This window comes from Hylobates moloch, unplaced genomic scaffold, assembly GCF_009828535.3.
Source record: "Hylobates moloch isolate HMO894 unplaced genomic scaffold, HMol_V3 SCAFFOLD_5, whole genome shotgun sequence".
NCBI lineage: Eukaryota > Metazoa > Chordata > Mammalia > Primates > Hylobatidae > Hylobates > Hylobates moloch.
Genome location: NW_026652280.1, coordinates 71,675,973 through 71,698,109, shown reverse-complemented (window position 1 = coordinate 71,698,109; position 22,137 = coordinate 71,675,973). Strand labels below are relative to the sequence as shown.

Genomic DNA, 22,137 nt, shown 5'->3' with positions numbered 1-22,137 from the left:
TTAAGTAATGTGCTAATTATTTCACATACATTTTTCTAATCCCCATGTCAAATTTGTAAGGTAGCCATCATCCCTATTATTGAGGAAACTGAGGCTGGAAGAGAGAATTAAGAGACTTTCCAGTCCACACAGCACAAATGAGGCCAGAGGATTCCCACCTAGGCAAGTCTGGCCCCAGGGTATTCTTTCCTCTGCACTAATTCCACCTCCCGGTGGTGCATGCCTTGGAGTCCCAGCTACTCAGGAGGCCATGGTGGAAGGACAGCTTAAGCCCAAAAGTTTGAGGCTGCAGTGAGCTATGACCACGCAAGTGAATAGCCACTGCAATCCAGCCTGGGCAACAAAGTGAGACCCTGTCTTAAATAAATATACAGGAGCATATGCATCAGTTATATGCAAATACTACACCAATCTATGTAAGGAACTTGAGCATCCAGAGGATTTTGGTATCCTGGGGCAGGGGCAGGTCCTGGAACCAATCCCATGGATAACTTGAGGGAACGACCATACTTCCAAATGGCTCTCTGACATCTTACCTTACCCTCGAATGCAATACAAAATACAAAACCAAACTTGTTACCTTTCCTCCATTCATTCCTGCCGTTATCTTTAGTCTTCACCCAAATCCATCCCTATTAACTGGCAATACAAGCTGGACACCTAGGACCATCCTGATCCCTCCTGCTCTCTCACCAAATTCTAATGCTTCTAACATCAAATACAACTCTGGAGCCGAGACCCACTTCTACATTCCTAATGCCCATTGCCCATCACTTTTTATTCTGAACTATCACACAAGTCTCCCAACTAGCCTCCCCAAGTCTAGCCTTGTAATTACTAAGTTATTCATTCATATACAGACATGTAAACTATTAAAATTTATAGAAAACTCTTCAACAGTTGTTCCTATTTATAAGGGCCTAATCCAAAGAAAACTCAGAAATTATGCAAAGATCATTCATGCAACATTCATTATCAAACACAAACCATGAAGAACCCTCTACTTGGCACCAAGAATGCAAAAATAAATAAGGCAGCTCCCCTCAGGGAGCTGACAATCCCTGTCAACTACGATAGTGTTGAGTGCTTCAACAGAGCTTTGCTAAGGGTGCAAAGGTAACAAAACCCACAGGAAGATTCCTCAAGATGTAACCTAATACCTAGTTTCTTCTCCAGAAAAGATTACACTTGTAAACCATTCAGGGACATAACATATTCCTAAAGGAAATTTCCTTTAATTTCTCACATTATTGCATTACCCACCCCTCCTCCATCATCTCAAGTGAGGACAATACGTTATCTTTTCTACCATATTTGAACTGAGTAGCTATATTTGCAATTTCTCTTGCTATTTCCTTAGTGACCTCAAATTTCACACCTGGACTCACTAATTACATTCCTAGGTACATAAAAGATTACTGACTATAATCATTAATCGTAGGTCTATGTATACAATTAAACACATTTAAAAGCACACGCCGTGGAACCCAAAGCCGAGTCAAACTTCCCCAAAACTCATCATTTACTCTTGGCACTTTAAGATATACTTTTAAACCAGGTAGACATTTGGTATATTATTGTTCAAGGCTTACCGTTTTTGCCCAGAAAACTGAAATTTGGAGAAAAAGTTGATTTTGGAGCAGTAAAAACGCCAATCGAATGACCTCAAAATACTAACAGCAAATGGAAATACGGTCATATAAACAGCTGTTCTCCAAACGACTGCCTTGAAGAGGTCCTCATGTTTTACTAAACAAACTTTGAAAGTAACAGCAAAGTAAAAGTAGAGTGTATTAACATTCGTCTCATTTCACGTTCTGTTGATAACGAAATCATAGGCAAGGAATGTAGGTAAACTATTAGGAATAAATGAACGCAACCTAGCAGAAACCAAATCAAGTGGGTAAACGGAAGACAAGGGCATTAAGCATTAAGTTAACAAGGTTACTTCCTTGGTCAGAATTTTAAACAAAAAGGAGAAACAGAACCGCCCATCACAATGCACATAAAGGAAACACCACCGGTCACTTCACAAGCACATTGCAAGAAACTCCAGAGGGAAGCACGGAGAGGGCCTGTCCCTCAAGAGGTGGAAGTCCTCAGACAAGAGGGGAGGAAAGAAGGACGTGATCCCCTAACAGTCTGTCTCATCACGCCCGGCCAAAGCCCAATGACACAGAGGCGTGCAATTAATCCCAATCAGGCGGAGCTCAGCTCAGAGGCTGGGCCAGGCGCAGAGGCGCGGGCAGCGCGGCAGTCACCCCGCTCGCGCCCAGAGGCCGCCCCACAGCCTGCGCCCACTCCCGGCCCAACCGTCACTGTCCCGCCGGTCCGGCAGCCGAAACGTAGGCCAAAGGGGCATGCGTCTGCCTCCCGCCCAGGCGCAGGCCCAGGCACCGGCGTCCCTCCTCACCGAGCCCGCGTCCCCGACTGCGGATGGCAGCGCGCAGCGGGAAGGTCCACGGAGTGAAGGGGTGTCCCAGGGCGCTGCAAGTGCGCGTGCGCGTGGCCCCCCACACCCGCTGGCGCCCTGAACGGCCGTACCGCGCCCGCCTCTGGTTTACGTCTGTTCGCGGCACCAGGCAAGGGGAGGAGACTGAGCCGGATTTTGATTGGACAGCAAGAAGAGATGGGGCGGGAAGAAGCCCGGTGATTGGTGGGGACAGCGCGTTCCTGAATTTGAAGCGAGGAAGCCGCGCACCCTGCGACTCCGGAGGAGGAGATGGAACTCTGCGCTGGCTGGGACTCGGGGGACGGCTCCCATTGGCGCCGCCTACAAAGTCTTGGCGAATTTGAAAATAATGCTTACTTTATTCAGTTTGGGGCTCCAGGGCACCGCCAGTCACTCTATGCGCAAAGAAGTATTCCCCGCCAACAAATCCCCCCCGATAGGTTTCGTCCTTCCGTGGGCAGATGCAGACCTTTCCTGTTGGTGGGCGCTGAAAGGCGTCAGGTTTCACCTTCAATCAGCTAATTCCTCGGGATCCAAGTTTCATGACATTTCGCCACATCTAGTCGCCTCTTTGTGGCAGAGTAGGCTTTGTCTCGATTGCTTCCTACTTTTCTCCATCCTTCTTAGGCCACAAAACCCATCACCGCCATCTGCTCGGCACAGGCCCTTAACTACTTCACTGAGACCATGCCTTTCACTCAAAATGTATCAGTCTTTTTCAGTAAGGTCCCTTATCTCAAAATCTATTCCATATAGTCACAGAGGGAAAAGAGCCCCTCTTTTCCGAAGCTAACTCCTTAACTTCGTTCAAGTTACTGAAAGATGCCCGGCGCACCTTGGAGGAAAGAATAGGGAAAACGCAAAGTTTAGAAGTCGCTAGACCTGAGGTTACTTGGTGGGGAAAGACGTCTGTTTACTTGACCACTTTCTACCTCCTGCAAACATGGCTCACCTGTCATTCTTGGATATCCTCTCAACTGGTTTCCTTCTCTCTGCCTACAAAAATGCAGCACCTCTCTATCCAAACACACAGACCACACACCGATACACCACACACATACCACACACACACCACAAACACACACACAGCCCCACACACCGACATATGCACCACACACCCGTATATACACATCCATACACAACACACCCACATACACACCCCCCACACACACCCACATACACAACACACATCACCCACACACCACACACACCCCCCACACACAACCACTCAAACCACACACCCACACACACCCCTTCCTTGATTCTGTTTCATCACCTAATGACCATTCTTGTCTCCTTCCCTTAATGGTCTCCACTTTTTTTTCCACAGAGGAAGCCAGGCTTCCACTTTTTACACCTTATTTTGACGCATTTCATGGTGTCTAGCTGGGTCCTGAAAACCTTAACATTTATCAGGAATAGACTCCTAATTGTCAAACTCAGTGATGTCTCCACAGTTCGACACCTCTTCTTGGAACCCTGCAGCCTTGGTATTTGCAAAGAGTAATTACCTTTATTCTACCTTTGTCCACACTCAATGAGCAAAGATAAATGCAGAAAATCTCCAGATTTCCTGAATCCCAAAAAAGTAAGCCAAGTGCTTAGCCCTAGAGCTGACCTCTCTTAACCTCTTTTTCTACAAAGTGGTCACACATTGGAGGTGAACTGCTTAAATGTGTCTACAGGTTCCAGACTGTCACTCACACCAGATCCTTGTTAATAAATGTCCTTTCTCCGTAAATATCCTCAAGTCACCACAGCACTCCCCACAACTCAGTAACCTGACAGGACTCTATTACAGAGATCTCTGATTCAGAGTCTCGGCAGCAGGAGAGCCTGGACTCTGACGCCAGGCTGCCTGGATCTGAATCCATACACGGTATGATTTCAGGTTAATGTCCCACTAGTTCCCTAAATGAACCCTACTCTTTCATCAGACTGTTACTTATATCCTATTCTGTAAACACACCCCGGCCCTCTTTCACCTATTGAAATCAGACATCCCTTCCAAATTCTGCCAGCTCAAATAACTTGTCTCTTTTATGCCTACTATACAATTTCTACCATTAGTACAAAGCTGAACCCATTATCTTTTGTAAATTCTAAAAATGCCTCCTCCCACGAGTGTAAGTTTGTGTGCAGACTACCTTTCTATTTTTCTATATACCCCAGTGTTTGGCACAGTATCTTGCACATGGTAGATGCTCAGGATTCACTAACTTAAATTGGAGAATGGTCTCAATTTCATTATTCCATTCTTATCCCAGGTACCTCTATGTCTGAAAGCTCAAAGACGTGGCTTCTTAATTCTGAGTTAGATTCAGCATTAAGACTTCTTGTTTGATCCTCCATAAGGTTACAAGCCTAGCAAGTCATTTAACCAGCGGAAGACCTTTGAGAATTATTTGAAAAAGATATTTACATTGAAATGCTAACTTTAGAGATAAAACACTTTGATTATTAGACAATAAAACTCAAATGTTCCTTAAACTAAAATGAATAGGCTAGGTGAGGTGACTCATGCCTGTAATCCCAGCACTTTGGGAGGCCAAGGTGGGATGATGGATTGAGCCTAGGAGTTTGAGACCAGCCTGGGCAAAAAGTGAGACCCCTCACTAAAAAAAAATTTTTTTTAAATAGCCAGGGCATGGTGGCGTGCATCAGCAGTCCCAGCTACTCAAGAGACTGAGGTGGGGGGGATCGCTTGAGCCCGAAAGTTCAAGGCTGCAGTGAGCCATGATCATGCCACTACACTCTAGCCTGGGCAACAGGGTGAGACCCTGTCTTAAAAAATAAAAAATAAAATGAATAGAATCTTTCTATCGGCTCTTAATCCTTTGCATATTAAGAAGTACTAGAGATAGGACACTATTCAAGGAAAGGCGTCTTTGAAAATTAGAATAGTTATAATAATTATGTCACCTATGTGATTACCTGATAAGACACATGAAATACTGTTCAAAACACCTCTCTCTAGCCCTGATAAGAGGTTAAACCCTTGACAATTCCTGACAAAACTGAACCAACAAGCATATTATTAGTTTTAACCATTTTACCACAACTACAATCAAGTACATTCTCATTTTAAAATATTTTAGAAAATATTCTAATGTTGACTAATTAGATTGAAAGTCAACATCTGTCCATTCTAAATGTTAGTAGTCTACATACTGACTTTCTACCTTTTAAATAAATGTAATATTTGCTCACATCTCCTAATTTTTGTTTGTTTGGGTTTTTTGTGACAGAGTAAGCCTTAGCAATTATCTTAAATAAAATACATTGTTTTTATAAGGCAAGAGATTCGTATATTTTTAAATATATTTTATTACATAACCTACTTGGATAATAATTACAAAAGCTTTAAACAGTAATTCCAAGTAGTGAAAGGCAATTTCCTTTAAAAAAAAAAAACAAAAAGTCCACATTAGGTTTTGCTGCTTTATACACAGGAATGATTTATTTTACATACTAGTCAGCTGCAACATTAGCCTGTAAAATGAAATCCATTTTTTAAGGTCACAAAGGCAGAATAAACTTCATAATAATATGCTTTCATATTAGCCAGTCTGATAAAGCATAAACAACTTAAGACTATGGTTACGGTTTAAAATAAAATTTATAGAACAGGCACTTTGAAGTCAGCTACTGTGTGTAACTTCACAGTTAACATTACTTGGACATATCTCATTTCATCAAAGGTTATCACCCAGTGAAGCAAATGTTCCTTTGATGCAGACGCACAAACAGATTTAGGTTCTAAACACTGTATTCTGGTTGTAATACATGCAAGACAGACCCTAAGTCAGAAAAATCTTCTGAAAGAAAATGAAGAAAAACAAAAAGCAGCCAGAAATGAAAGCATTTACAAGCACTTGAATAAGGCCTTTCAATGTTAAATCAGTGTTTTAAACCCCTTCATTCTCAGGTAAGGGATTAAGAGGCCGAGAGAGATATCGTCTGCGAGGGTGAGGATACTGGAGGTTGGCAGTGTCAGCATCGCAAGAGTGCTCTACCAGAGGAGGAGGAGGAGGAGGAGGAAGGAGCTGGGCATAACTGGACCATCTCGATCCAGCCCGTGGGGAATCCAGAGGGGGAAAGAAATACCTGAAACAATGAAGACAGGAACAAAACACCAAACAAAACAAAAACAGGAAAAAAAAAAAAACACAAGAAAAAGAGAAAAGTAGTAAATACAAAGAGAACCAAAGAGGAGAAAACACATGCTAGAAAAAAAAAAAAGCTTTAGTATATTCATGCCAAAACTAACAGAACATAATAGCACAAATCAAGACCCTTACTGAAATCAAGATTGCTTAAGCAAGTATAGAAACTTGAAAGGAATACAATCTGTTAAACTTAAAATGTCAAAAAGATCAATATAAATGTTACAAAGAAAAACATTAATTTTATAAATTCAAAACATTTTCTAATCTCTCAGAAACATCTGATGCTATTCTGTACATTTACAAATCTAGTAAGTTTTTTATCTTAAGCAATGGTTCACTCACAGCAGCAGCAAGCACACATTTTTTTTAGTGCATACATGATACTGGGAATACACATAGTATGGCTGGCTACTGCAACATGCTTTTGAAGAACTACAAACATTGAACACTCATTTTTCTGCAAAAGCCTTAGAATAGCTACCAAATTTTGATAAGTAAAAGGATTCACAGAATGACTGTGCCCTACTGTTATTCTTCCATCTTGTAACTTACTGGTAATACTTATGCATCTTAGCAAACTTAAATATTTATAGCTTTGTTATCAAGGTCTGAGCTTTACAGGATATGAATTAATTTAAACAGCCAACTAAATTAAGAAAATCTTGAGACACGGAATGCTGACATTAATTTACATGCACAATTTTAGTAAAATTTTAATGGCTTCTCTTAATAGTGTGTGTCCAAATTTTGATTTGAAGGAAACTAAGCCATGGAATAAATAACACCATAAAAATACACAAATATATATAAGAAACATTTATCTCTTTAGTGACTAAAAATTAAAAACTTATAAAAAGTGTTTCCATCTTAGTCCCAAATTGTAAATGAAACAATACCAAATGCTTAACCTGGCTACAAACTGTACAGTCAAGTTCCTTTCACTTTACTATTACTACTTTATTAATTCACTCCTTTACTAATATTTTTAAAATATTACAAAGAAATGACAGAGTTGTACTGAATATCATGTATAAAGCAAATCTACAAAAAGTAAACAAATCAGCACTCAAAACAATCTTTATAAAAAATATTTATTCAATCTTCAAATCATAAAAGTTCATTTTAAGCTGTTTTAAGAAAGCAAAAGAAATATGTCTATGTTTTCCAAATGAAATAAAGTGATATTTCCCCTCCTCCCAACTACTCAGATAAGAATGGTAACAACCCTTTTAATCTTTAAACCCAAATTAGTTTCATGAACATTTCAAAAAATTGTTTTGGTGACAATGTCTCAACAGAAAGCCTCTCCATTTATATTTCAAAAGTTTCAAATACTGTCAATAAACTGACTAGTACAAAAAAATATACACTGTATTTTTAAAGGCCTTTTGGATTGCGTTTAGTAGTAAGCAGGCTGCTGGTGTATCTTGGGAGAGGTCAAACGGCGCTGGGGAAGGGGAAAAGGAGCTCGCTTTCCATTCCTGTGTGCATGCAACAAGCAGCAAAACAGCAAAGTTACTCCAGTTAGCTTGTACTCAGCTGTGCTTTCTGTTAAAGGACATAATACAAATGGAAAAGGGAAAATGCATCACAGATCTAACACAGATGGTTATTGGCATAATAAAGAATACAGATCAAAAAATAGAAGCTATTTACAAAAGAAAATATGCAGTACTGGCAGTGACCAAAAACCAGACTTTAAAAAATCAACTCTAATATTATTTGTTTCATGAAATAATCTTTAAAATCTGGTATCTTCCATGGTAACCTGAAATTGTTTTGATGCACATACTTAAAACCTCAAAATCAAAAGCAGGACTTCTTTATAAAAACATAACAATATAAAAATAGTTGAAATTTTAAATACAATTTTCTTCTTTTACATAGGATAACAAGAGGATATAACCACAGGACAATTCATTAGGCTGTGTTTTGACGTTTCCTGAATTCTATTCCAAATTATTCACAAAGGCATATTAAAATAATTTTATCTTACAAATTCACATATTTAAAATTTGAACATGGAAACAAAAGGATGACTCTTTAGATGACATCAAATATTCCTTATTATGATATACAAGAACGTAAGATATGCTAAATATTCTAAAAATCAATCTCGGGTTTATTATTTCCTCTTATTTCTATTAAAGTTTTAAACACAAAAGCCAAATAACTTAATGTACTCTCTTCTAAAAAGCCTTAAGAAATGTATTTTATTCAAAATTTCAGTTTGACCTAATGCAAAAACCACACTACCAGCACTAAAAAAACACTAATGTTCATTTGGACTAAAACTCTCACCATTAAACCAGATAACCTTCCTCTCACTGTTGCAGAAGCAAAGTTGAATCTTAAACCTGTAAACATTTCTACCAATAAACCACTAAAGCTTCAGAATATAATGTAATGACCTCATAACCTACCTGCAAATATTATGACCAAGTAAGCCAAATACAGAGCTAACAAAATGAATTCTTAAATGCTAATATAAGCACATGTGAACATTTCCACTCCATCTTATAATCCATGAAATAATCCACCTTAAGTATGGCTACCAGAATGATTTTAAAACAAAGATAATTTCCAGTTTTCCCATGAAGCAGCCTACCTGCCAGCAGAAGATCCATTTAATGAATTCTGAAGACTTGGAATATTTGAACCTAGGGAAGGATTTGAGGTTCCCTGCTGAGAACTCCCATTGACTGGGCTCCCATTACCTTTCAAAATACCAGTACACTTCCAATTGTCCATATAATTAGCTGAAAGGAAAATAATCAAATACATTAACATGATTAATACCAATGCCTAAGGGCACAAATCTGTACCCATGTCCTTAAACTACAATTAAAGAAACAAGAGAGAGGCTATGAGCTACATTTCTTTCAGGATAAACATTAAAGATACTTTTTAAATGAAAGATATATTATCTTAGTTTTCACAGTTTTTTAGAAGTCTTCAAAGTATCACTAATTTTAAAAATATAAAGCTTTCACCACCCATCTTACAGATATTAGCAAAGACAATTCTCTGAGCTACCACATTATGAAGTTAATATTAAAATCTTCATTATAATATTAAAGTCTTTATTATAATGAATTTCACTTACATATATATGTAAGGTAATGAAGTTGTCTTCTTAATTATGCAAGTATAAGTTATAAGGGTACCTAATGTCTTCTGAAATGGATGTAGGTAACAAAACCTTTGGAGCTTCAGTGGCTTATCCAAAATGGCCTTATTAGTTTGAATGAAAAATTGGTCTCTGAAGACAATGAGCCCAAGAAAATCAAGTGAGGCAGCCTGCTGGGGAGCATGGCAAGGTGGTCCTGACTAAAGCCTAGAGGCAGAAAAGGACAGCAAAGCCCCTAAAATCAAATTACACTGAGGAAAGGAAGGTCTGGGCTGGTTTTACCAAAGCCCAAAATTAAACATGGGAGGCCCTGAAGCTTACCCAAACTGCACTTTGGGAAACAATAACTGCTAAATGGTAAATAAACTAAGATAGCTATAATTTTGAATGCTAAGTATGGGACACCATTCTATGGTGGTGCACAAATCACAGACATCTCTGCCCAACGGATAATCATCCAAGGAGAAGTGCAGAACCAAGCTACAGAGACCACAGTCAGTGTCAACTGACCAGACCTTCTCACTCAGCCTGGCACTTATAAGAAACTTACCATCAGGGCCCCCAAGGCTCTTAATTTTTGGGAGCTGCAGAGAAGAAGCAGGGAAGATACTGGATTTTCTCCTATTAAGGACGGATTATCTAAAGCAATTTATTTGATAAAATAGGAGCGACTACAGTCCTAGCCTGAGTTTGTAGAGCAGTCACGTAAGGTACGTATATGACAACTGGTATCTTTTTATTGGAGATATTGCATATTCTGTTGTAATTACTTTAGTTTTAAAAGCTGCTCTGTTCCATATAACTTAAAAAACAATTCAGTCATTAACTGCTATGAACTAGGTAAACTGATGTTCAAAATAACATAAATTAATATGACATTAAAAAGTAACTGTAAAAGACCATTTTTAAAAAATATTTCAGAGTTTACATTTTAAGTAAAAATTCCAGAGCAGAAATATAAACCAACAATTACCCCTTCACTGAAATCTTACCTTTCCACAATCTTACACACCCATCATCTCCTGAAGATGCTAGCACCGTTCCTGTTATATTCCAACTCACTCGCCAGACCTGAGAATTATGATTATCAAACTGAGCCACTATATGGATTTCAAACTTTGTTGGCCCACCAGAGGAAGTCAGTTCTTTCCTGTTAATAAAAAACATTTTCTGAGGCATTCCAAGCAAAGTTTTAAAATATACATATATATATATATATATATATATATACACATATAAAATTCTAAATTAATACAAGTGGGACTCACCACCACATCACTTTATAATAATGTGCACATCTGCACAAACCCCACCCCTTGGCCCTTGAGCTGGGCCAATGTCATTTTCATCTAACTCGCCAAGACCTGGAGTGATCCCAGCACATAAATGATATTCAGTGATTGTTTCATGGATGAAAGAAACAACAAAACAGGATGATTTTATTCTCCCACACAAGGCCGAAGAATAAAATAGATGACAATAATTAATTTAAAAAGGCAGGGCAAGGCCAGGCGCAGTTGCTCACGCCTGTAATCTCAGCACTTTGGGAGGCCAAGGTGGACAGATCACTTGAGGCCAGGAGTTCAAGACTAGCCTGGCCAACATGGCAAAACCCCATCCCTACTAAAAATACAAAATAAAAAATTAGCCAGGCATGGTGGTGGGCGCCTGTATTCCCAGCTACTCAGGAGGCTGAGGCACGAGAATTGCTTGAACCTGGGAGGTGGAGGGTGCAGTGAGCCAAGATCAAGCCACTGCCCTCCAGCCTGGGTGATGGAGTGAGACCTTGCCTCAAAAAAAAAGGGCAGGGCAGCAAGTAGCAAAGAATGAAAGAACGGAAAGAAAAGAACTGAAATTCACAATTCAAAATTAAAGTTAAATATGTTATTCACAAGACTGTCTCAATACTAACTTAGTTTTCCCTAAATAGACTGCCACTTGTCATTAAATATTTATAGATTATCAGTTATATTTGGAGAATTGTTAGTATTAGCCTAAATAAAGCACAGTTAAGAGAATATAAATCTGCTCTTTACTCAATTCACCTTTCCAAAAAGACATATATTTATATATAAAATGTTCATTAAATAATCCATTCTTCAAAAATGACATTAATTTAAAAGTAACTGTAAAAGACCATTTTTAAAAGATATTTCAGAGTCTACATTTTTAAGTAAAACTTCCAAGCAGAAATATAAACCAAATCATAGTTACCTCTACTCTCTCCTTCACAAAGGTAATCAGGAGACAAGAGTATTTTCAAATTCATATGCTTCTAAAACTCACCTCACAGGCTTTAATGTAAAAATTCTCACATCTTTGGTTGCTATTGCTAGAATATGGAAAGATCTTCCCAAATTTGGAGCGAATGCAATATCATGAACGGGATCAGTGACTGTCATAAGAGTTTCAGCTTTTGCATATTTCCTAATGGAAAAACAAACAATTTACATTAACATTTTAGAAATAAAATGTGCAAAAATCCACACATCACTGCACCTCACTTTTTCACACTGCTCACAAACATGTAGTGCTCACCTCTGCAGTGGGCTCAACAGTGGCCCCCAAAAGAATATATCCAAGTCCTGACCCCCAGACCCTGTGAATGTGACCTTATTCAAAAAAAGCGTCTTGGAAAATGTAATTAAGGACCTCAGAATGACATCCTAGATTTAGGGTGGGTCCTAAATCCAATGTGCAGTAAGTATCCTTTAAAAAGAAGAGGAGAAATGCAGAGACAGACAGGAGGCGGCCATGTGAACACAGAGGCAGAGATTGGAGTTATGCTGCCACAAGCCAAAGAACTCCTGGAGCCAGCAGGAGCTGGACTAGACCAGGAAGGATTCTAGAGGAAGCACAGCCCCGGCAACACCTTGATTTCAGACTTCCGACCTCCAGAACTGTGAGTGAATACATTTCTGTGTTAAGCCACCTGATTTGTGGTAATTTGTTATGGCGGCCCTAGGAAATTAATACAACCTCCCACGTTACCTCCTTTGATAATGTACATTTAGCTTGAAATGCTTTAATAAAAATTTAATTAGAATAAGGTCTTGGCTGGCCACAGTGGCTCACACCTGTAATCCCAGCATTTTGGGAGGCTGAGGTGAGAGAATTGTTTGAACCCAGTAGTTCAAGACCAGCCTGCGCAACACAGCAAGACCCCATCTTTACAAAAAATACAAAAATAGCTGGGCATGGTGGTGCACACCCATAGTCCCAGCTACTCAGGAGGCTGAGGTGGGAGGATGGCTTGAGCCCAGGAGGCGGAGGTTGCAGTGAGCTGAGATTACGCCACTGCACTCCAGCCTGGGCAACAGAGTAAGACTCAATTGTAAAAATAAAAAATAAAAAAAAAAAAGGTCTTGATTTATTAGCCACTAACATCTTTCTTAGGAAAAGAGTAACACATTGCCTGAGTATTTGAGTGTAAATAAAAAAGTAAAGCTGGTAACAGGAATTGAGGTTTTTTTGAGACAGTTTCACTCTTGTGCTGGAGTGCAATGGCGCAATCTTGGCTCACTGAAACCTCTGCCTCCTGGGTTCAAGTGATTCTCCTGCCTCAGCCTCCTGAGTAGCTGGGATTACAAGCGTGCACCACTATGCCTGGCTAATTTTGTATTTTTAGTAGAGACGGGGTTTCACCATGTTGGTCAGGCTGGTCTTGAACTCCAGATCTCAGGTGATCCACTCGCCTCTGCCTCCCAAAGTGCTAGGATTACAGGTGTGAGCCACTGCGCCCAGCAGGAATTAAGTGATAATAAAAGGAAACTATGCAAAAGCTATTTCATCCTTGCAATTCTATTCCTTTATCTATAAATACAGAATAAGAGGATAATGAAGGTAGTGGTAGATCAGAGTTTTCTACTAGGTTCTTCTAAGATTGAATATCCTGCATGTAGGATATTCAATATCCTAACCCTACATGTAGGAGACTGGGTGGAGAGATCTCCCCATCCCACCTTTCTACAGCATTCTGTACTTGACCTTCTTTTCATCCCAACATTCTTCCTAAAATATCTACCAAGCTGGTACACACCTCAGGGTTCTCTCCTTGATCTTTCCCACCCATCCAATCACCCTAAGCAATCTCATCCACATCCCTGCTTCTACTGTGTGGTCTGCAGCAGCCTGGGAGCTTCTAGGAAATCCAGAATCTCAGCCCCCTCCTGGGGCCTACACAATCAAAATATGCTTTTTTTTTTTTTTTTTTTTTTGAGACAGAGTCTCGCTCTGTCACCCAGGCTGGAGCGCAGTGGCGCGATATCGGCTCACTGCAAGCTCCGCCTCCCGGGTTCATGCCATTCTCCTGCCTCAGCGTCCGGAGTAGCTGGGACTACAGGGGCCCGCCACCACGCCCGGCCAATTTTTTTTTTTTGTATTTTTTAGTAGAGACGGGGTTTCACCGTGTTAGCCAGAATGGTCTCGATCTTCTGACCTCGTGATCTGCCCACCTCGGCCTGCCAAAGTTTTGGTATTCAGGCGTGAGCCACTGCGTCCAGCCAGAATATGCATGGTTTCTACACCCATGGTTTCAGTACCTATAAACCAATAATTCCTAAATCTATCCCCAGCAATTCAGGGGATAGATTCTGGCCTTCTACCAAAGGCCAGAAATAGGACAGGCAGAGCTAAGAGCACACATGCTGCAGCCAGAACGTGTTTGAATCCAGGCTGTAACGACCTTCAGCAAGTTCTCCATAAAGTGGGAGGAACACCAGTACTGTGGCAGAGAGATTCTAAGTGCCCCCATGAACCGCACCTCCTGGTGGTCACGCCCTTGTGGAGGCTCCTCCCCATGAGTGTGAGTGGGGCCCGTGGCTTGTTTTCTACCCAGGGGAAGGAACATGGCAAGGTGGTGGGACAACACTTGTGTGACTACAACGCACAAGCCTGTGACGCCCGCCTTATGAGAAGACTCTCCTGCTTTCAGGCCTTGCAGAAGCAGCTGCCGTGCTGTGAGGACACAAGGGAGGGTCTTGTGGCAGGAACACGAGTGCTGCCAACAACCAGGTGCGCTCCGAAGTGGAGTCTTTCCCAGTCTGGCCTGACTCTTGACCCACAGACACTGCAATACCGAATCAGTACTGTTTCAGCCACTGAGTGATAATGCTGTCATGCAGCAATTGACAACTAATCTCAGCTATTCTATCCATCTGCCTTTAGACATCCCCACCTGGATGTTCCAAACGCACCTCAAACGTATGTCTAAAATAAATTGTGCTTACCACATTCACTCCTCTTTGCACAGTCCCCATCTCCACAAGTGGCACTACCATCAGCTAGGTCAGAAACCAAGACTCACGTGACCTACAGCTGGTGCCTCCTAGATAAGTCTCCCCAGTCCCTCTTCATCCCACGCCACAGTGCATGTCCTCATTCCACATCATAGTGGGCTACTGCATTCATCCCTGAGTTCCTGCTCCCAGTCCACACAGCTGCCAAAGTCATCTCCCTAAAAGGTAAATACAACCTTGTAACTCTACTGGACCCTGCAAAAGTCCAAATGCTGCCAGGATAGAGACCAGACTTGGCAAGCATCACTCTCCAAAATCTGCCTGGCCTGCTGGCCTGCCCCTCCCCTGTCTCTCCCCTGCATTAGCCTCCCGACCCACCGCCACGACCCCACGCCCTTGTCTTTGCTCCTGCCTCCTCTCTGCCTGCAGAACACCCTCTGTCTTTCAAGATTCGTGCTCAGACATCATCAGCTGAAACTTCTTGCCCTACCAAGTAGGTATGTGCTGCCATCTCTAGCAGGTGACCATCCTCATCCATATCCTAGGTGCTGTGAGCTCCTTCAGCTCTTAATACAGTCCATGCTGCTTATGAAATGTTGAAAAAGTGAGATTTTTATTTTCGTACCTGAGGCAAGCTATATATTGTAATTAATTAAGGTGGCTGGGCACAGTGGCTCACGCCTGTAATCCCAACATTTTGGGAGGCCGAGGTAGGCAGATCACCTGAGGTCGGCAGTTCAAGACCAGCCTGACCAACATGGAGAAACCCCGTCTCTACTAAAAGTACAAAATCAGCTGGGTGTGGTGGCACATGCCTGTGATCCCAGCTACTTGGGAGGCTAAGGCAGGAGAACTGCTTGAACCCAGGGGGCGGAGGTTACGGTGTGCCGAGATCACACCATTGCACTCCAACCTGGGCAACAAGAGTGAAACTTCGTCTCAAAAAAAGTAAAAAATAAAAATAATTAAGGTTATCTAAAGCTTCTCCTATCAGAAGGAGCCAAATAAGGTCCTCAATGAGAGTGTAAATGAAGGGAATGAACAAAAAAGACTTTGTTTCTGGTCCTGACTCTGGACCTTAGACTAGTCATTCACTCTGTTGGTCTCAGTTTCCTCATTTGTAAAACAGTGTTAATAAAAGCTGTCTCCCCTACTTACAAGGTGGTTGGTAGGATTCAAACTTCATAATACACATAAAAATGCCCTGTAACCTATATAAACACATGGCAGTTCTATTATCACTATCAATCCTAGATCTGTTTTAGTATTTTCACTCACAAATAAAAATAAATATATCCAACACTGGTTAATTTGGCAAATGTCTCCTGTCTACTAAATGGTGATACTACTTAGAAAAAGATAAACAGGCTGGGCGTGGTGGCTCACGCCTGTAATCCCAGCATTTTAGAAGGCTGAGGTGGGCGGATCACAAGATCAAGAGATCGAGACCATCCTGGCCAAAATGGTGAAACCCCGTCTCTACTAAAAATACAAAAGTTAGCTGGGCATGCTGGCAGGCGCCTGTAGTCCCAGCTACTCGGGAGGCTGAGGCAGGAGAATCGCTTGAACCCAGGAGGCGAAGGTTGAAGCGAGCCAAGGTTGCGCCACTGCACTCTAGCCTGGAAACAGAGCGAGACTCCATCTCAAAGAAAAAAAAAAAAGAAAAGGATAAACAGGTATTAATAACGATACTCCATAGTCCACTATCACATCTCCTCCACGTTCAATCTAAATAAGAACCTTCAAACAATGCTTACCTCAAAGAACTAGCAACAGAACTCAAAAAGTGCCGAACTTAATAGGTTTGATTACTTCCTAAGTCAATAGCACACACCCCCACCTGCAGACGTTCTTTCCCCAATACCACTTCCCCTCATTTTTGATGCTGAAAATGCCAGACACTTGCTGTCTCACTCCCTTGCAGCTAAAGCATGGCTGGATGACCAAACTCCAGCTGCCAGCACCTGATAAGAAGCCTGCTAAGATACTTCTAGGAAAGGTGTTTTTTTCTAGAATGCCCTTCTTTGTATCAGCATGTAAACCCTGACATTGTGCAGTTTTTTTGTGATCATAAGAGGGAACTGTCACCAACGTACTAAGCATGACAGCAAGAAAAAAGTGGAAAATATTTAGGTTGGTCCTTGATGTCATCAATGAGCAACTGAGTCACTACCTAACCCCAGAACTGCTCCACCCTCAGGCTCCTTGTCACATGACATAACACAGGGAATCCAGCCCCAGTCTAGAATTATTCTGCTATCTAAGAGACTAGACTCAAATGCAATGTCAGATTATTTTTAACATTGGATTATTTAGGTAATTTAGAAATACTTAGGTAATTTCTAGGCCAGCCGTGGTGGCTCACACCTGTAATCCCAGCACTTTGGGAGGCTGAGGTGGATGGATCACCTGAGGTCGGGAGTTCGAGACCAGCCTGGCCAACATGGTGAAACCCTGTTTCTACTAAAAATACAAAAATTAGCCAGGTGTGGTGGCACGCACTTGTAATCCCAGCTATTCAGGAGGCTAAAGCAGGAGAATCACTTGAACTTGGGAGGTAGAGATTGCAGTGAGCTGAGATTGCACCACTGCACTCCAGCCTGGGCGACAGAGTGAGACTCTGTCTCAAAAAAAAAAAAAAAATTAGGTAATTTCTATTTGCCTGTATTTTCTTTCAGAACTGCAAGTTATTTATCTTTTTACTCAAATCTTATTTATGAAATATTTTCTTTTCCTATGTTTAAAAAAAAATTTTTTTTGACACTGCCAGAGTGAAGTGGTACAATCTTGACTTACCGCAGCCTCGACCTCCCAGGCTCAGGTGATCCTCCCACCTCAGCTTCCCAAGTAGCTGGAACTACAGGCATGCACCACCATCCCCACAGCTAATTTTTGTACTTTTTGTAGCGAAAAGGGTTTCATCATGTTGTCCAGGCTGGTCTTGAATTCCTAGACTCAAGTGATCCACCCACCTCGGCCTCCCAAAGTGCTGGGATTGCAGGCATGAGTCACCTCACGTGGCCAATGATACACCTTTTACGTTTTGGGCTTATGTCTACATATTCATTCTGCTTAGCTCAGATTGAAATTTACTTTAACAAGCCCAACACTTCATGAAGCCTCTATAAAATGTGCTATTAATAGGGCTCATAGTTTTTACAGCTTAAAACACCATGAAAATCTCTAAGACTATTTCCCATCACTGCAGCACGTTCTACTGGACGGCACTGTTGAAGACCGAGCCTCTCTGCAGACATCAACAATCTAGGAAGGTAGAAGGTAACCCAGATGGTAACATTTGGAATTGCAGAGCCCACAGGAGTAACACTAGTTCCTTCTCTAATGCTGGCCCTGCCTAAGATCTGGCTATTAGACCCAAGAATTTTGTCTAGTACCTACGAAGCCCCTCTGATCATCTGACAGGTGCTCTCTTCTCCTGTAAGACTGAGTAGTGTGGCTCTGAGACACTGCTTTTGGCTCTCAGAAGCTTTGCAGACACTTGTATCTCGGCTGACCAAAATTAACTTACCTTCACATGCTGCCACACTCTACCCAAATCTGCCTTGTTCCCAGAGTTCCTTATCTCAAGAAATTACACAGATTGAAATTACACACTGAACTCTTAATCCAGAACCTTGGAAATCATCTTAACACCTTCCCTCTTCTCCCTCAATTCTCAAATCCAATCAATCACCAGATTCTATTGATACGACTTCTCAATTATTCTCAAGTTGTCCACTTATCTCCATGCCACTGCTACTACTATCCCAAAGCCACGTACTCTCCCACCTGGACTGTCTTCACAGCATCCTAGCCCTGAATCCACCATGTTTCCCTCCAAAACACTTGTCACACCTATGGAAGATCCATCTGATCCCATTATTCCCTATTCACATCACCTGTAAGATAAAACTGAAACACTGGACACTACTTCTTATAGATACAAGTCTTGCCTATTTCTCTCCACACTCATTTTTGCCCAGCATGTTCCAACCACAGTATAAATATACTCCCCCTCTCTTGCTCACGGGCCTTACCACATGCAGTTTTCTCCACCAGGAGTGCTTCTGCCCTCTTTGTCTGGCTAACTTCTACTCACCCTATAGGTCATCTTCTAGGTGAATCTTCCTAGCCCCTAAACCAGATTGGGTTCCCCAGGTGTAAGCTCTTTAGCACCCTAATTCTTCCACTTTATAAAATTCATCACCGTTTTTTACTATTATTTTTTGTTTCACTGCAAGATGGTACATACTGGGAGATCAATTACCTTCCCCTCTTTTTTTTTTTTTTTTTTTTTTGAGGCAGGGTTTCGCTTTTGTTACCCAGCCTGGAGTGCAATAGCACGATCTCAGCTCACTGCAACTCCTGGGTTCAAGCGATTCTCCTACCTCAGCCTCCCGAGTAGCTGGGATTACAGGCACCTGCTACCACACCCAGCTAATTTTTTGTATTTTTAGTAGAGACGGGATTTCACCATATTGGCCAGGCTGGTCTACCTTCTCCTCTTTATCACTCATGCCTGTACTATCACAGCCTAGCACAGAACTTGGTATATTACAGTAAATCAGCAAACATATGATGAATAATACATAATTCTGTAAATGAATAAAGAAATAACATTTTAAAAACTTAAATGCAATTCTGAACAATTATTAAAACCAAAGCAGGACTGACCTGGTGTTTTCATTATATTCAAAAATCTGAACCTTGGCCATTGCATTGGGGCTACTGTCATCACTTCCTACGGCGATCATGGGGGAATGAGCACGAGAGCTAGAAACGTGGAGAAAGAACATTTTAGATAACAAAAGAAATACACATTTCATTCACAGAATGAACACACTGGAGGCAAGCAGACAGCCAGCTTACAGTCAGCCTGTCACTACTAGTGACATCTAGGTCTCTGCCACACCGCTGACATGGCCACACTGCAAGTATGCACCTGAGAACATCACACATGGGAACTGAGGATTCCATCCTTATGAACTGTTTTTAGCATGTTCTTATGGCTCAGATAGAAAGGAGCTCTTTGCCTGAAAAAAAGCTTTCAAGCATTCAACATATTTTTAAAAGATACTTAAGAGGTCTTAGCAATTTTTCCTCCTGAAATTTTTGGTCATTAACTATGAAACAAAAAGTAACCCTACTGTGACTAACTTCATGACAAAAAGATCTTAAGTGCTTTGACAAAAAGAAGAAACACTGGGGCAGGGTGGCTCACGCCTGTAATCCCAGCATTTTGAGAGACTCAGGAGAGAGGATCATTTGAGGCCAGGAGTTCAAGAAGAACCTGGGCCACATAATGAGACTCTATCTCTACAAAAACTTTGTTTAATTAGCCTGGTGTGGTGGCGTGTGCCATTTGACTCAGCTACTTAGGAGCTGGGGCAGGAGGATCACTTGAGCCCAGGAGTTGGAGGCTGCAGTGAGCTATGATCGTGCCACTGCACTCTAGCCTGGGCAACAGAGTGACAGTCTCTTTCAAAAAAAAAAAAAAAGAAAAGAAGAAGAAAAAACAGATGGACAGGGGAAAAGTGGAAAAGACTACCCCTGCAGACGTCATGATCCCCATGTCATTCCCCTCCCTAGACTCATTTGTGGTCAACCTCATTTTGAAAAAGGCAAAAGATAAGCAATGAAAGAATGGCTCTCTTGAACTATAAGGTGAATGACTTTTTAATTTCTATGCCTAATTAACATAATTTCCTTTGCCTCTCTCATCCAGATTATTTAATATCTCTGTGAACCTGGCACCCTTGCTTAACCTTTAGCCTCAATATTGTGAACTACTAACCTCTTAAAGCTAAAAACAAAATGTGGTAACTGACAAAAAAATTTAGTTCTTTATTACTAAAGCTTCAGGTAATTAGATCAAATTATCTAATTAAGAAAATTACCAGGCAAACTACAAAATGCTACAGTAATAAAATAAAATTATAAGTTATTTATAATAATTTTTGGCCATTCAAATAGATGTAAATGCCACAGCAATTTCTGTATCTCACAAACTTCCTTTTGCTTTTTTTTCCTGTTTTTTTGAGACAGAGCCTTGCTCTGTCATCCAGGCTGGAGTGCAGTGGCGATCTCTTGATCACTGCAACTTCCACCTCCTGGGTTCAAGTGATTCTCCTGTCTCAGCCTCCTGAGTAGCTGGGATTACAAGCGTGAACCACCACACCCGGCCACAAACTTCCATTTTCAGTGTTCTACAAATACTTAGTTTTGATTTTTTTGAGATGGAGTCTCACTCTGTCACCAGGCTGGAGTGCAGTGGCATGATCTTGGTTCACTGCAACCTCCACCTCTTGGATTCAAGTGATTCTCGCGCCTTGGCCTCCCGAGTGGCTGGGATTACAGGCACGTGCCACCACACCCAGCTAATTTTTGTATTTTTAGTAAAGATGAGGTTTCATCATGTTGGCCAGGATGGTCTCGATCTCCTGACCTCATGATCCGCCCGCCTCAGCCTCCCAAAGTGCTGGGATTACAAGCACAAGCCACCACGCCCGGCCAAGTTTTTTTTTAATTGAGACTGGAGTCTATGTTGCCCAGGCTGGACTTGAACTTCTGGGCTCAAGCAATCCTCCTCCCAAGTAGCCGGGACTACAGGTGTGCACCGCCACACCCAGCTAAAAAAATGTGAGATTTTTAAAATTCTCTGTTTGTTGTTTTTATTTTTATTTTTTTTTGGCGGAGCGAGGGGGATACAGAGTTTCGCTCTTGTTGCCCAGGCTGGAGTGCAATGGCACGATTTTAGCTCACCGCAACCTCCGCCTCCCAGGTTCAATGATTCTCCTGCCTCAGCCTCCTGAGTAGCTAGCATTACAGGCATGTGCCACCAAACCCAGCTAATTTTGTACTTTTAGTACAGAGGGGTTTTCTCCATGTTGGCCAGACTGGTCTCAAACTCCCGACCTTAGGTGATCTGCCCGCCTCAGCTTCCCAAAGTGCTGGAATTATGTGAGCCACCGCGCCCGGCCTTAAAAATATTTTTAAATCCAGTCATGAAGGCCGGGCGCGGTGGCTCACGCTTGTAATCCCAGCACTTTGGGAGGCCAAGGCAGGCGGATCACGAGGTCAGGAGATCGAGACCACGGTGAAACCCCGTCTCTACTAAAAATACAAAAAAATTAGCCAGGCGTGGTGGCG

At 41.6% G+C, this 22,137-nt stretch overlaps 2 protein-coding genes across 12 annotated transcripts in view; both read right to left on the bottom strand.

The window, feature by feature from the left end:
* Nucleotides 1–2,525, bottom strand: part of CEP192 (centrosomal protein 192) — a 132,335-nt gene extending 129,810 nt beyond the window's left edge. For 4 of the 9 annotated variants that reach the window (XM_032152873.2, XM_032152878.2, XM_032152876.2 and 1 more), the window contains exon 1: nt 1,593–2,523. In XM_032152873.2, the coding sequence (XP_032008764.1) occupies nt 1,593–1,699 (107 nt within the window). In that variant the 5' untranslated portion in view covers nt 1,700–2,523. Of the gene's footprint in view, nt 1–1,592 lie in introns of all 9 variants that reach the window. The other 5 variants (XM_032152874.2, XM_032152875.2, XM_032152872.2 and 2 more) reach the window with 4 other exon arrangements.
* Nucleotides 2,526–5,761: 3,236 nt separating this feature from the next.
* Nucleotides 5,762–22,137, bottom strand: part of SEH1L (SEH1 like nucleoporin) — a 33,317-nt gene continuing 16,941 nt past the window's right edge. For 2 of the 3 annotated variants that reach the window (XM_032152871.2, XM_032152870.2), the window contains exons 5-9: nt 19,663–19,761; nt 12,038–12,178; nt 10,744–10,901; nt 9,230–9,380; nt 5,762–8,169 (exon numbers count right to left, since the gene is read on the bottom strand). In XM_032152871.2, the coding sequence (XP_032008762.1) occupies nt 8,157–8,169; nt 9,230–9,380; nt 10,744–10,901; nt 12,038–12,178; nt 19,663–19,761 (562 nt within the window). In that variant the 3' untranslated portion in view covers nt 5,762–8,156. The remainder of the gene's footprint in view (nt 8,170–9,229; nt 9,381–10,743; nt 10,902–12,037; nt 12,179–19,662; nt 19,762–22,137) is intronic. The other variant, XM_032152869.2, reaches the window with a different exon arrangement.